The sequence below is a fragment of the Dromiciops gliroides genome, chromosome 3 (genome assembly GCF_019393635.1).
Source record: "Dromiciops gliroides isolate mDroGli1 chromosome 3, mDroGli1.pri, whole genome shotgun sequence".
Taxonomy (NCBI): Eukaryota; Metazoa; Chordata; class Mammalia; order Microbiotheria; family Microbiotheriidae; genus Dromiciops; species Dromiciops gliroides.
The window spans coordinates 29798325-29810213 of NC_057863.1; the positions used below are offsets into that span (position 1 = coordinate 29798325).

General features: G+C 37.9%; 1 protein-coding gene across 1 annotated transcript in view; it reads left to right on the forward strand.

Annotated features, from left to right (window-relative positions):
- LOC122749431 (EGF-like and EMI domain-containing protein 1) overlaps positions 1 to 11889 on the forward strand; it is an 808768-nt gene that overhangs the window by 639408 nt on the left and 157471 nt on the right. Inside the window, exons 10-13 of the mRNA XM_043995804.1 lie at positions 3916 to 4038; positions 6996 to 7118; positions 7559 to 7744; positions 9218 to 9349. Of these exons, the coding sequence (XP_043851739.1) occupies positions 3916 to 4038; positions 6996 to 7118; positions 7559 to 7744; positions 9218 to 9349 (564 nt within the window). The remainder of the gene's footprint in view (positions 1 to 3915; positions 4039 to 6995; positions 7119 to 7558; positions 7745 to 9217; positions 9350 to 11889) is intronic.

The window sequence follows — 11889 nt, forward strand, 5'->3', positions numbered from 1 at the left end:
GAGAAAGAACATTTTATGTCCAAATGACCCACATTAATCAATTTCATGGTGACCCTTAACCTGGATTGATTGATTTCATTTTCTTCCTTTCCTTTCTCTTCCTGAGTTTTCTAATGCCAGTACCCTTTCCAAGGTTAATTGCGATAGTGACCTTTTACATCTGTGGTTGTTCATCTAGTTAACATTCAAAGAGATTTTTGTAAACTCAGCACTGACAGTCCACCCCCAACCTAATAGCTCAGCAGGGTTCAAGGGAGCCAAGGACTTGGATCCAGCCACCCTGGTCACAAGCAAATATTGCTCCAATCCCTGTGGAGCAGAGAGTGAAATCATTGTAGCACATTCTTAGAAATTACCCATGTGCCTCTAATCACTGGCCTCAAAAGCCTAAAATACAAAAAAAGCATTCCTTAAAGAAAGGCTTTATATTTTGGTGTTTGTAGGCTGGGGTCATGGGAAGAGGACTTTGGTTCAAATCTTGGCTCTGTAGGACACCTTGGGAAACATCCATTTCATCATTGGTAATTAAAGATGAACTGGGTAACCAGGTTTCTCTTTAATTTCTACTTTCCCTAAACCTGCTAGTGAAATTATTTATAGGCAAAGAAACAAATTTAAAAAAAAACCTGTCAAATCCTTGGACCCTAAAGCCAGAAGAGACATATGATGCTATCTCAAAGAACCCCCTCTGTATTATCTAATACACACGATCATCAAATTTGAACTTAATGACCAGTGATGGGAAATTCACTGCCTCATGAGCCCATTTCAGTTTTGGACACTGCTGATTGTTGGGAATTTTTTGTCCCTTAATTAAATTTCAACCTTTTGAATTTAGGATTATAGGAATTTAGATTTAGAAGTCTTTGAGTACAACCTCTTCATTTTACAGATGAGGAAACTGAGGCCCAGAGGGGCTAATTCACTGCCCAGGATCAAACAACTAGTAAGTGTCAGAGGCAGGATTTGAACCCAGATCTTGCCAGATACCAAGTTAAGCTTTTGATTTTCTTCATTATGCTGCCACCCCTGATGTTAGTTCTGACCTTCGAGGCCACTGGCTTATGCATAGCAGCCCTTCAATGATTTCAAAGTAGCTATGATCTAGCCCTTAAGTCTTTCCTTATGTAATAAAAAAAAATCTCTATTTTTTCACCCAAAACTAAGGTGGTATGAATTTTAGACACTTCATCTTCCTGGTTGCCTTTTTTGTGACACTCTCAGTTTTTGAATGTCTTTATAAAAATATATTGCCTACAACTGAGCACTATTCCTGATGTTTTCTGAACAGGACAGAGGACAGTGAGGCTGTGACCTTTTTTATCACTGCAAGCTATGCCTCTCTTAATGTAGTCCAAGAATCACCTAAGATTTCTTGGCTGCCACATCACACTATTGACTCAAATTAAATTTGCCATCCCTGAAAATCCTCAGATCTTTTTTTTCCCCCAGACAATCTGCTGTCTACTCATGCCTCCCTCTGATTGTAGTCATGAAGGTGACTTTTTAACCCATATAAGATTACATTTATCCCTATTAAGGTTCCATTTAATTAGATTCAGCCCAATGTTCTACTTTCTACTGATCTTTTACAATTATGGCTCTGCCATGCAGTATGTTAGCTGTTGCTCCTAGTTTGGTATCTCCCACAAATATGGTGTATATGCTCTAGCATCCAGGTTACTGATAAAAATACTAAATAGCCCAAAGCCCTGGGGTATCCATTGGGAAACTCCTTCTTCTACTTGTACTTATCTTCCCAAAGATGTGATAATCATATTGATATGTTTACCTAAGCATAAGGACAAAGAACTGGGCAATATATTTTAGGGGGTTATGAGAACCCCACAGCAGCTTGAGCCCTGGGGTTTCAGATGTGTGATCTAATCAAACCCTTGATAGGATAAGTCACATGATGATGACTGGCCAAGCAAGAGAAACATACAGACAAGGGCAAGTCTTGTTCCATTTCTTTTATTTAAGTTCCAGTACTCAATACACAAATGCCTTTAATAAAGATCAAACACCTAGCATTGGGCTTTGTATGCAGTAAAAACTAAATAAATGCATTTGTTGATAAAAGAAATTGTAGTACTACCATAACCTTACTACCAGAGGCAGGGGGATTGATCTTCATAAAAATTCAATTTCCTTCTTATAAGGGCAGCTAGGTGGCGCAGTGGATAGAGTACCGGCTCTGGAGTCAGGAGTACCTGAGTTCACATCTGGCCTCAGACATTTGACACTTACTAGTTGTGTGACCCTGGGCAAGTCACTTAACCCCAATTGCCTCACCAAAAATAATAATAATAATAATAATAATAATAAGTACCTTACATAGGAACAGAGATAGGGATAGCACCTGTGATTTCATTAATATGAAGAAATATCCCTTCTACCAAGCAGGTCTACAACTTATAGACTGAGAGCTGCCTCAGACCATGAGACATTAAGTAACTTGTTTAAGGTCACACAGCAAGTATGTGCTAAAGGCAGGATTTGAACCCAGGTCATCACAGCTTTGAGCCCGGCCCTCTGTCCACTGAGTCACACTATCTGATACAAACTTCATATAGATCATGTTTATTGAGAGGAAACCAGACTAACGTGAAGACAAATGAGTAGGTTCTTCTGTTCTTGGGACCTGATTGCTACTTCCTCTTTCTCTGGTGCCACTGGCTCTTTCAGCCCTTGTGGTATACTAGCTATAACACCAAGCTCTGCTAGGACTGTTCTGAGTATATGAAAAGTCAGCAGATCCTCTGGATTCCTCAGATATGGGTTCAAATACCAGCTCTGGCTCTTCTGAGAAAAGACATTGTGGTGACATAGAAAAAGCATCACATGACTCAAGTTTGAATCAAGGCTCTATCACATGCTAATTGCATTATTTGAGATAAATCATTCCCCTTCTCTGGATCTCAGTTCCTCCATCCAAAACTGAGAGATTTGGAATAAATCTCTGAGCTCCCTTCTATCTCTGAATCAATGATTGGGGCAGCTGGGTGGCGCAGTGGATTCAGGAGGACCTGATTTCAAACCTGGCCTCAGAACTTGACACTTACTATCTGTGTGACCTTGGGAAAGTCATTTAACCCTCATTGCCCTGCCTCCCCCCCAAAAAAAGATGTCCATCCCTTCCACCATGCCCTCTGGATTGCCTGCTCCATAGACAACAAACTCTCATCTGAATCAATGATCCTTTCAATGCAGCGGCTTTGGAGTCTGAGGACCTGGGTTCCAATCCACCCCTGACTCTTACTACCTATGTGACCTTATACAAGATTCTTCACCCCCATAGGCCTCAGTCTCCTTAGCCTTTAAATGAAGGTTCTTGATTAGATAGTCCCTTCCACATCCCTTTCAGTTCAGGACTGTTGATTCTAGGGCCTGATGGTATGACAAGCTCCTCTTTCTAGCTGCCAGATACTCCTGGAATTTTATCATTCCTATTTTTTTATCTTTTTTCCTTTCTGTTTTAGAATGGTGTGTGTGTGTGTGTGTGTGTGTGTGTGTGTGTGTGTGTGTGTGTGTGTGAGAGAGAGAGAGAGAGAAAGAGAGAGAGAGAGAGAGAGAGAGAGAGAAAGAAAGAGAGAGAGATCAGGTTGTTTCATCAGCTAGAGGACAGAAATGCCTCTTTTCTTCTGCCTAAAAATAAGGATGAAATTATTTAAATACCAAACAATGAACTCCAGTGTATGGAAGTAGTTGAGAGACATGTAGGCCCCAAGAGAGGGTCTTTTTCCCCTTAAAGACATATCCATACAATCTGAACATCAGGAAAATTAAAATGATTTTGCAATGATGCCATCTAATAAAAGGGTCCTGTTGCCAACCATCCTACAATTTACCTGGTCGTTGATTTTATGAACAACAGACATGCCCCCCCATCCCCCATTTTTGTTCTCTTTTCAGATATTGATGAGTGTGAGAGTGGGCAAGCCTGTTGTTCCCAGTTCTGCATCAACTATTTGGGAGGCTACGAATGTGATTGTAAGACAGGATTTCAGCTCAGTCCGGATGGGTGTGGATGTGATGGTAAATACCTGAGATTTGTCTTCAAGGGATTTTCTCTAAGAAGTGTAATGCACATAAGTAATAGTGGGTATTTGGAGAGGGGAAGGAATACATCTTGTTCAGTAACCCATAATCCCTTTCACTTGATTTGATGACAGAAACATTGGCAAAATGGAGGCAAAGAAGTCTGGTTGATGTGATGCAAGAGGTCACAGCTTATAGAAATCACCAGTATGAGCTAGACTGGTGATTAGATATTTGGCACCAGAAGTCATTTATCAATATACTCTTCAATTATTCAAAAGTCATATTATACCATTGACTGCCTCAAGTGAGGAAGCACCATGGCAACAGAGACAGAGGGCTGTATCATGGTTACAGTCAAGTCCATAATACCTAGATGTAAATCCCATGTCTGATATTAGCTTTCTGAGCCTGGATTTTCTCATTCGAGAAATGGTATAAAAATACTAATTGTAAATATCTCATAGGGCTATAGTTTTTTCCCCCTTTTTGGTGAAGCTCAACAATATTGTATGTTAAGTGCTTTGAAAACCTTAAAGAGCTATGGAAATGATAGTTATTTTTATGGCAGAAAGAGCACTGAATTTGGCGGAGAAGAAAAATGGAATTGAAATCTCAATACTGACCATCAAAGCCCATCTGGCCTTGAGCAAATCATTTAATCCTTCTTATTCTCAATTCTCACATCTGCAAAATGGGCAGAATAATATCTGGACTACCTATATCCTGAGGCTATTGCAAGGTGAAGGATGCCACATAAACTAGACAAAAATTATAAAACTGTGAGCAGTTATTATAATGGCCCATAACATAAGCCTGGAGCATTGGTTCACAATGATTCACTCATACCCCACCCTTCTTCCTTTTTTTGTCATATTCCATATTTAAATGACTAATGCCTTTTAAAGAAATGCTGGCTTTATAGCTTTCTAATGAGTATTTGGTAAAAATAACTCATTTTGCTCTTTATATGATGTTGAAATTGTATCTGAAGAGAACATTTTAAATGAGTTTGAATGAGTAGAGCAAAGTTAATTGAGTTTTCTTTAATTTCAAAATCTATACCTTATGTAAGTCATTGTTGTGGGATTGTTGTTGCCTTTTTAATTTGTGAAAGCTTGCATTAAAGACAATGGTGTTTTTCATCTTTTGGTTATTATTGCTATTATTTTGACTCATAAAAGTTTTCTTGAAATTGAAATAACGATTAGATGATCTACATCTGTACCAATAACAGTTAAAATTATATTAAAGCCCCAAATGCTGCAGAGAAAATAGCTTTTCTTTATTCAGTGTAATGAATTCCTAAATTCTTTTGGTACTAAGATTCTCTGCTTTATATAACGGAGCTGTCCAGTCTCCAAACCCCAGAAAAAGCAAGGGATATAAAAGAATACACTTTTTTGTTTTGAAAGGCGCACGTTCTAAATGTGGTACCGTATATTAGCATTGACCAAATTCCAACCAAACACTGAGTCCAGTGAATTAGGGGCTTAAAAATCTGAATTTCATGGACCATCTGTTCATCAGGCAGATGAGCCAAAGGAAAGATTACATAGCCATGCGTGTACACACTGGTGTACATATACCATAATTGGGAATGTTTCAGTTCTCTGAGGACCTTCTTAAAGGATTAGCCTCATGTCCCCATCTAAGCTACTCCTTGCATAGGTGACAGACTTCCCCAAAGTCCCAGCTCAGAATTTTACACTGATTTCATTACTCATTAAAAGAATTCAACTTTGCCAGGAAACCTTTGGTTATCTTACCCATAGGCTCCTTAAAGGCATATACCAATCAGATGTGTGATTTCAAGATATCCAGGCAAAATTTCTGACCCAATTAATCAAAAAAATCTTTCCTAATGATATGATTTTTCCTTTGGGAGACTATAAGGAAATATTGGCATCCCTTGGTGTACCTCCTTCTTAATTTCAGAATCCCTCTCTTGATCTGACCTAGAGAAATTGTGCTGCCTACGTAACAGAAAAGTTTTATCTGGAGAATAATAGCCTGACTCCTGGATAGCCCATAGATCTTACAGGCTGAATGGTCTTATATTGAGATAGACAAAGGGACCTGGAGCCACTAACCAGTCTTAAAAGTAACATCCCAGATACCTTTGAGTACATTGGCCACAGGAGCTGAGAGAGTTCCTTTAGAATCAGGCACTCTACTGTTGGTTATTCATCAGTTACCCTAGTTACTTCTGTCTTGGTGCTTTCTCTGCCAAAAGGGACCCAGATCAACAGGCCTGCACCACAGCAAGATCATGCAATTTATTTCTTTTGAGTCTCTCATGATTCTTTAATCAATGAAAGATTTATGGATTAAGAGTCTCGATCTGATTTCATTTGTGTGGGGAAACTGCTGGTGTGCAAATGCTTTCTCCTCCATGGTGACTGGCATCTCATATATAACTTCTATTCTCAGAGACAAGTTCAATTAGAATATTCAATGGTTTGCCAGTTGTCATAAAGCTAGTTAGTGAGTATTAGAGGAGGGACTTGAATCCAGATCTTAACAACTTCAAGGCAATGATAACAGCAACAAGAAAATCCAAGGAAATAAATCTGCAACTTAAAATGCTATGTCCTGCAATGCTTATCCTAATTAACTGTTCAATTTAACATTCTGCACAGCGTCTCACAGACTGGGACATTTTTGTAGAATGCATATTATAAACCTTCTTCATCTGAGCTAACAGTTAGTTCTGAGATTCCAGGAAGGTTTTCTCCCCATGAGAACAATGGATTTGCAAAGTTGCTAAAGGTAGATTTATCAGTCTGTACTGGAGAAAAGTGGGCTGGTCTAGGGACTTGTCTTAGCTTGACCTTGTGCCAGAGTACCATCTGTAAAGTGGAACAATGAACATGGTCAAGCCTTTCAATCCAGAAGCTCTGTTTCCTATGTCAACACCCAAGAGAATACCTTGTGTTCTCTCTCATTCTTAGATGTGGATGAGTGTCTGGAGGACAGTACCGACTGTGACCAGCTCTGTATTAATTCTTTGGGATCATATGAGTGTCTCTGTGAGGAAGGTTATCAAACTGATAGTAACAGAAAAACTTGCATCCGTAAGTTACTATGAGGGAATTTCCTTTTGTAAAATCACATTTCGACTATTTTGAATGTTTCTCCTTTCTAGGGGACTGGGGGAAAGTGCAATTTCCTTTTCTCAATCCATCCTTCAAACCTTTCTTTTTTTTTCTAAACTGAAACTATTTCTCCTCCCTTTGTCTTCTTTCTATAGCAGTTTTACCTTTGTGTTCATGGCTTCTAACCTTTCTTTGTCATTGTCTATTTGAATTGGCTTTGCTCAAAGAATTTTCCCTTTTCACTACCCCCTGCTTGTGTGTATAGTTCAGATTCCTCATTTCTCTCATCCATTCTTTTTTTTCCTCATCCATTTTCGCCCAACTCTACCCACATAGACAGTTGGCTACCCCCCATCATTCACCTTCCCTCATCCCTACCAAGATTGTAAATGCTCAGTCATTTTCCTCTTTGGTTTTAGCCTTGGATGATGATGAAGTAGAGGAGGAAGAAGAGGAACTGGAAGTTGTGAGGTTCCCAGATCTTCCCTTCAGGAGACCTCCTCAACTGCTTAATTATGCTGTTGCCCCAAATCCCAATCATGAAGATGAAGATGAACTAGAAGAAAGAAATATTCGAGGAGAATTCACTGTTTTACACAAAGTGGGTGAGTGAAAAAATCCACTCAGGTTCTTTATTTTCTTTTTTCTTTTTTCTTCCTTTCTTTCTTTCTTTCTTTCTTTCTTTCTTTCTTTCTTTCTTTCTTTCTTTCTTTCTCTCTCTCTTTCTTCCTCTCTTTCTTTCTTTCTCTCTTTCTTTCTTTCTTTCTTTCTTTCTTTCTTTCTTTCTTTCTTTCTTTCTTTCTTTCTTTCTTTCTTTCAAAATTAATTTAGGGTCACTGGGCAAAAAGGCCAGAGTAATGAATTTCCTTAATCCTCTGGATACACCTAAAACTTTAAAAATAAATTAGGTGCCACAGATAAAGTAACTAAAGCCAAATCTACAAAAGAAAAAAAAGAAAAAAAACCATGACCCTTAAAAAATATGAAATAAAAATATCAATCAATCAATGAGCTATGAGTGCCTACTATATGGCAGGCACTCTGCTAAGTGATGGGGATACATAAAAGGCAAAAGACAGTCTCTGCTTTCAAGGACCACACAGTCTACTATCATATAATTCAAATACTTAGAGCTCTCACATCTCCTACCACAAACCCTATACTACTCTGTCTCCCACACATGCATGCTCGCCTACACATGCACATGTGTGTGTATACACATACAAACGTACATTATATTTGTAGACATATATATACACATATACATATACACACATACACATATTTGATTGGATTGTTCAGTTGCTTCAGGCATGTCTGACTCTTTGTGACCCCATTTAGAATTTTCTTGGGAAAGATATTAGAATCATTGGCATTTCCTTCTCCAGTTCATTTTCCAAATGAGAAACTGAATCAAATAGGATTAAGTGACTTCCCCAGGGTCACAGAGCTAGTAAGTATCTGAGGCTAGATTTGAACTCAGGAACATGTGTCTTCCTGACTTTAGGCCTGGCACTTTATCTATTATGCCACCTGGCTTATTCATGCATATATATGAGTATGTAAGTATGCATATGTTTATGCATTTTCCAAATACCCCATATCACTAATTCTTACATGATTCCATTTTATTTAAATGTCTTGAATGTAATTTAGAGTTTCAGAAGCACTTGTTCTGCTATATAATAAACCTTTGAGGTTAATGGATGGCCTAGAATCAGAGGAGAAGATAAATCCATTGGAATGTAAACTCCTTGAGACCAGGGATTTTATTTTTCATCTCTTTGTATCCCTGGAGCTTGGCACTGTGCCTGGAAGATAATAAGAGCCTAATAAATACTTGTTGACTAACAGAGAGACATTTGGGTTTCACCCACATGGAGAGGAATATTTCAGTGGAATGTATATCCTGAAGGGAAAGTGAGGTTTTCTTTTAGACTTTGCCTTTCTCCTGCATAGCATAGTTCTTGATTTAGGGGAGGCACTTAAAAATACTTGTTGGTTGCTTGGTGGGTTGATGTTTTAGCTTTTTGGGTGGTAGACTCATGAGCTCGTTAACCTGATTTTTATCATTCCAGTATGCTTAGATGACACTTTTGGACATGACTGCAGTTTGATGTGTGAGGACTGTGTGAACGGAGGCAAGTGCAATGAGGAAAAGAGCCGCTGTCTCTGCCCAGCTGGCTGGGGTGGCATCCTCTGTAATGAAAGTAAGTATACAACACCTACACAAAGTGAGGGGGGTAGGGGAGCATCACTAAATGTATTAAAGATGCTGTGTTTAGAATACAGATACAAAGATGAAAAGGGAAATTGTCCTTTCCTTCAAGGAACTTGGAAAAAGTCCAAGTTCTGGAGTCAGACAGCCTCAATTTGGATCCTGGCTGCTGCACTTACTATCTATGTGACTTGGACTGGTCACTTAACATCTCTGAGCCTCAGTTTCCCTATCTGTAAGATGAGAGTGTTAGACCAGATGATCTCTCAAGTCCTCTCCAGCTCTCTATTTATGATATAATAAATTTACCAGGGAGATGAGCAATAAAAATATACAAAGTTTTAACCTAATATTAGAAAGAGGGTTTCTTGTTATGGTTTGTTTGTTTGTTTCACTATTCCTTGGGAAAGTTGATAGCAAATTAGATCATGTTTTTCTTCAAGTGTCCTATTTATTCATCAGTTATAAAAGCTATTAACGGGTCCCTGTATTCCAGAAGCTTTAAAAATTCCTTCCACTTAAATGCTGGTATTAGTTCCTGGCAAGATACCCCACTTCAAAAAGGAAACAAAACTTTATTCTTCAAATAAAATTAAATGAAGTTCAATATATACATATACATAAAATAGCACTGTGTTTCTTTCTTGACATAATTTCATCATAAGAAACCATCCAGGATAAAATAATGAAGACTAAACAAAACAAAAACAAAACAACCCTAGTTCTTTGAGTATAAACAAAAATGTATTTAAAGAAATTAAATGGGCCAGATATAAAATGAGTGTAATAATAACAGCCACCTCACTTATTTCTTATGAGGATCAATGAAATAATATTGTAAATATTGGCGTAGTTTCTAGAATATAGTATGCATTTAATAAATGCTTCTCCCTCCCTTCTCTTCAACAGATGGGAGCAATGAAATCTAAAGGATATTTTTACTGCTTTATTTAAAGGGCTACTCATGCATTCTGAGCTACAAATTACAGATTATAATAGGTTATTATAAAACAGATTATCAGTGCTTAGTTTTAGCCTCCAGAATGCGGGGACAGAGAGTAGATTTCTTGTCTCAAATTTTAAATGTAGTGAAAAAAATCAACTACTAGAGGCACTGTAGCATGAAGGAAGCAAACAGTCATTTATTGAGTACCTATTTGTGCCAGGCAAAAATACAATCCTATGATGATTATTCCCATGTTAAAGACCAGGTAACTGAGGCAAACAATGATCGAGTGACTTTCCCAGGGTCACATAGTTAATAAGAGTCTGAGATTGAGTTTGAATTCAGAACTTTGTCCATTGGTTAATGAAGAGCCAGCTTTGAAATCAGGAAGACCTGGGTCCAAGTCCTATTTCTTACATCATCGGGTTTCGTGACCCTAGAAAGGTCACCTTTCTCTTAGTCTCCCAAGCACCTCTTCAAGGCTGTGAATTAAAAATTGTTACCCTATAGAGAAGGAGCAAACAGGGCATTTTCTAGCTAAGGGACCATGGGTTTACATATGCAACAATTTTTGTACATGATGTCTGCCCAATTAGATTGAAAGCTCCGTGAGGTTTGTGACTGGTTTTGCTTTTTCTTTATATACCTTTACCAAAGCACAGTGCCTTGTCAAACAGAAAGTGCTTAATAAATGCTTGATGTTTAAATGATAGCAATTGATCTGTAATGATGGAGTGAATTTTCACACCAGGAGTTCCCTAAAGCTAACATGAAAGTCCAAAGCCAAACAGACAAAAACTTGGACAACTGAGTAGGGAAGTGATTTGGCTAAGCTGAAGGTAATATTGTATTTTTGTGTAATCTTCAGTACTCTGATGACCAAATCTAGAAATACTGATATATTGAATTATATACTGTGGAGTTCCTTTAAATGCCATTGTTAAATGAGTCAATTACTCAATAACATTTAATAAACACTTCCCATGTACCAGGCACTGTACTAATTGCCAAAGATACAAAGAAATTTTTTAAAAATAGTCACTGCACTCAAGAATCTTATATTGTAATGGAGAAGACAACATGAGAATAATTAGGTTAATACAAGACCTACACAGAGTAGACTAAAAGCAATCTCAGAGCAGAGAACATACAGGGAAAATGGGGAAAGCATCCAACAGAAGGTGCAATGAGAACTGGATCTTGAAGGAAGATGGAAAAAAAAAAACAAGAGGTAGAAATGATGAGGATGAACATTTTTGGCATGAGGGACAGCCGTTTGCAAACATATAGCAGTGAGAGAGAGAGTTTTGTGTTCAAAGAACACAAAATCTCTACTGTAGAGATTGATCATAGAGTATGTGGTGGTGAATAAACTTTAAGATCCGAAAAGTGGAAAGGGGCCCAGGTTGTGAAAAGCTTTAAATGCCATAAACATTATAATGAAATTATGGTGTTTGAGATAATAGACACCATATCTGAAGATTCTTCACTAAATAAAATATATGTTCAGATCCATAATTGAAATTCCAAATTCCATAAAGTGCAGAGTTAGGAAGGAGAACAAAGTATCTTTCTCAGCTCTGTCA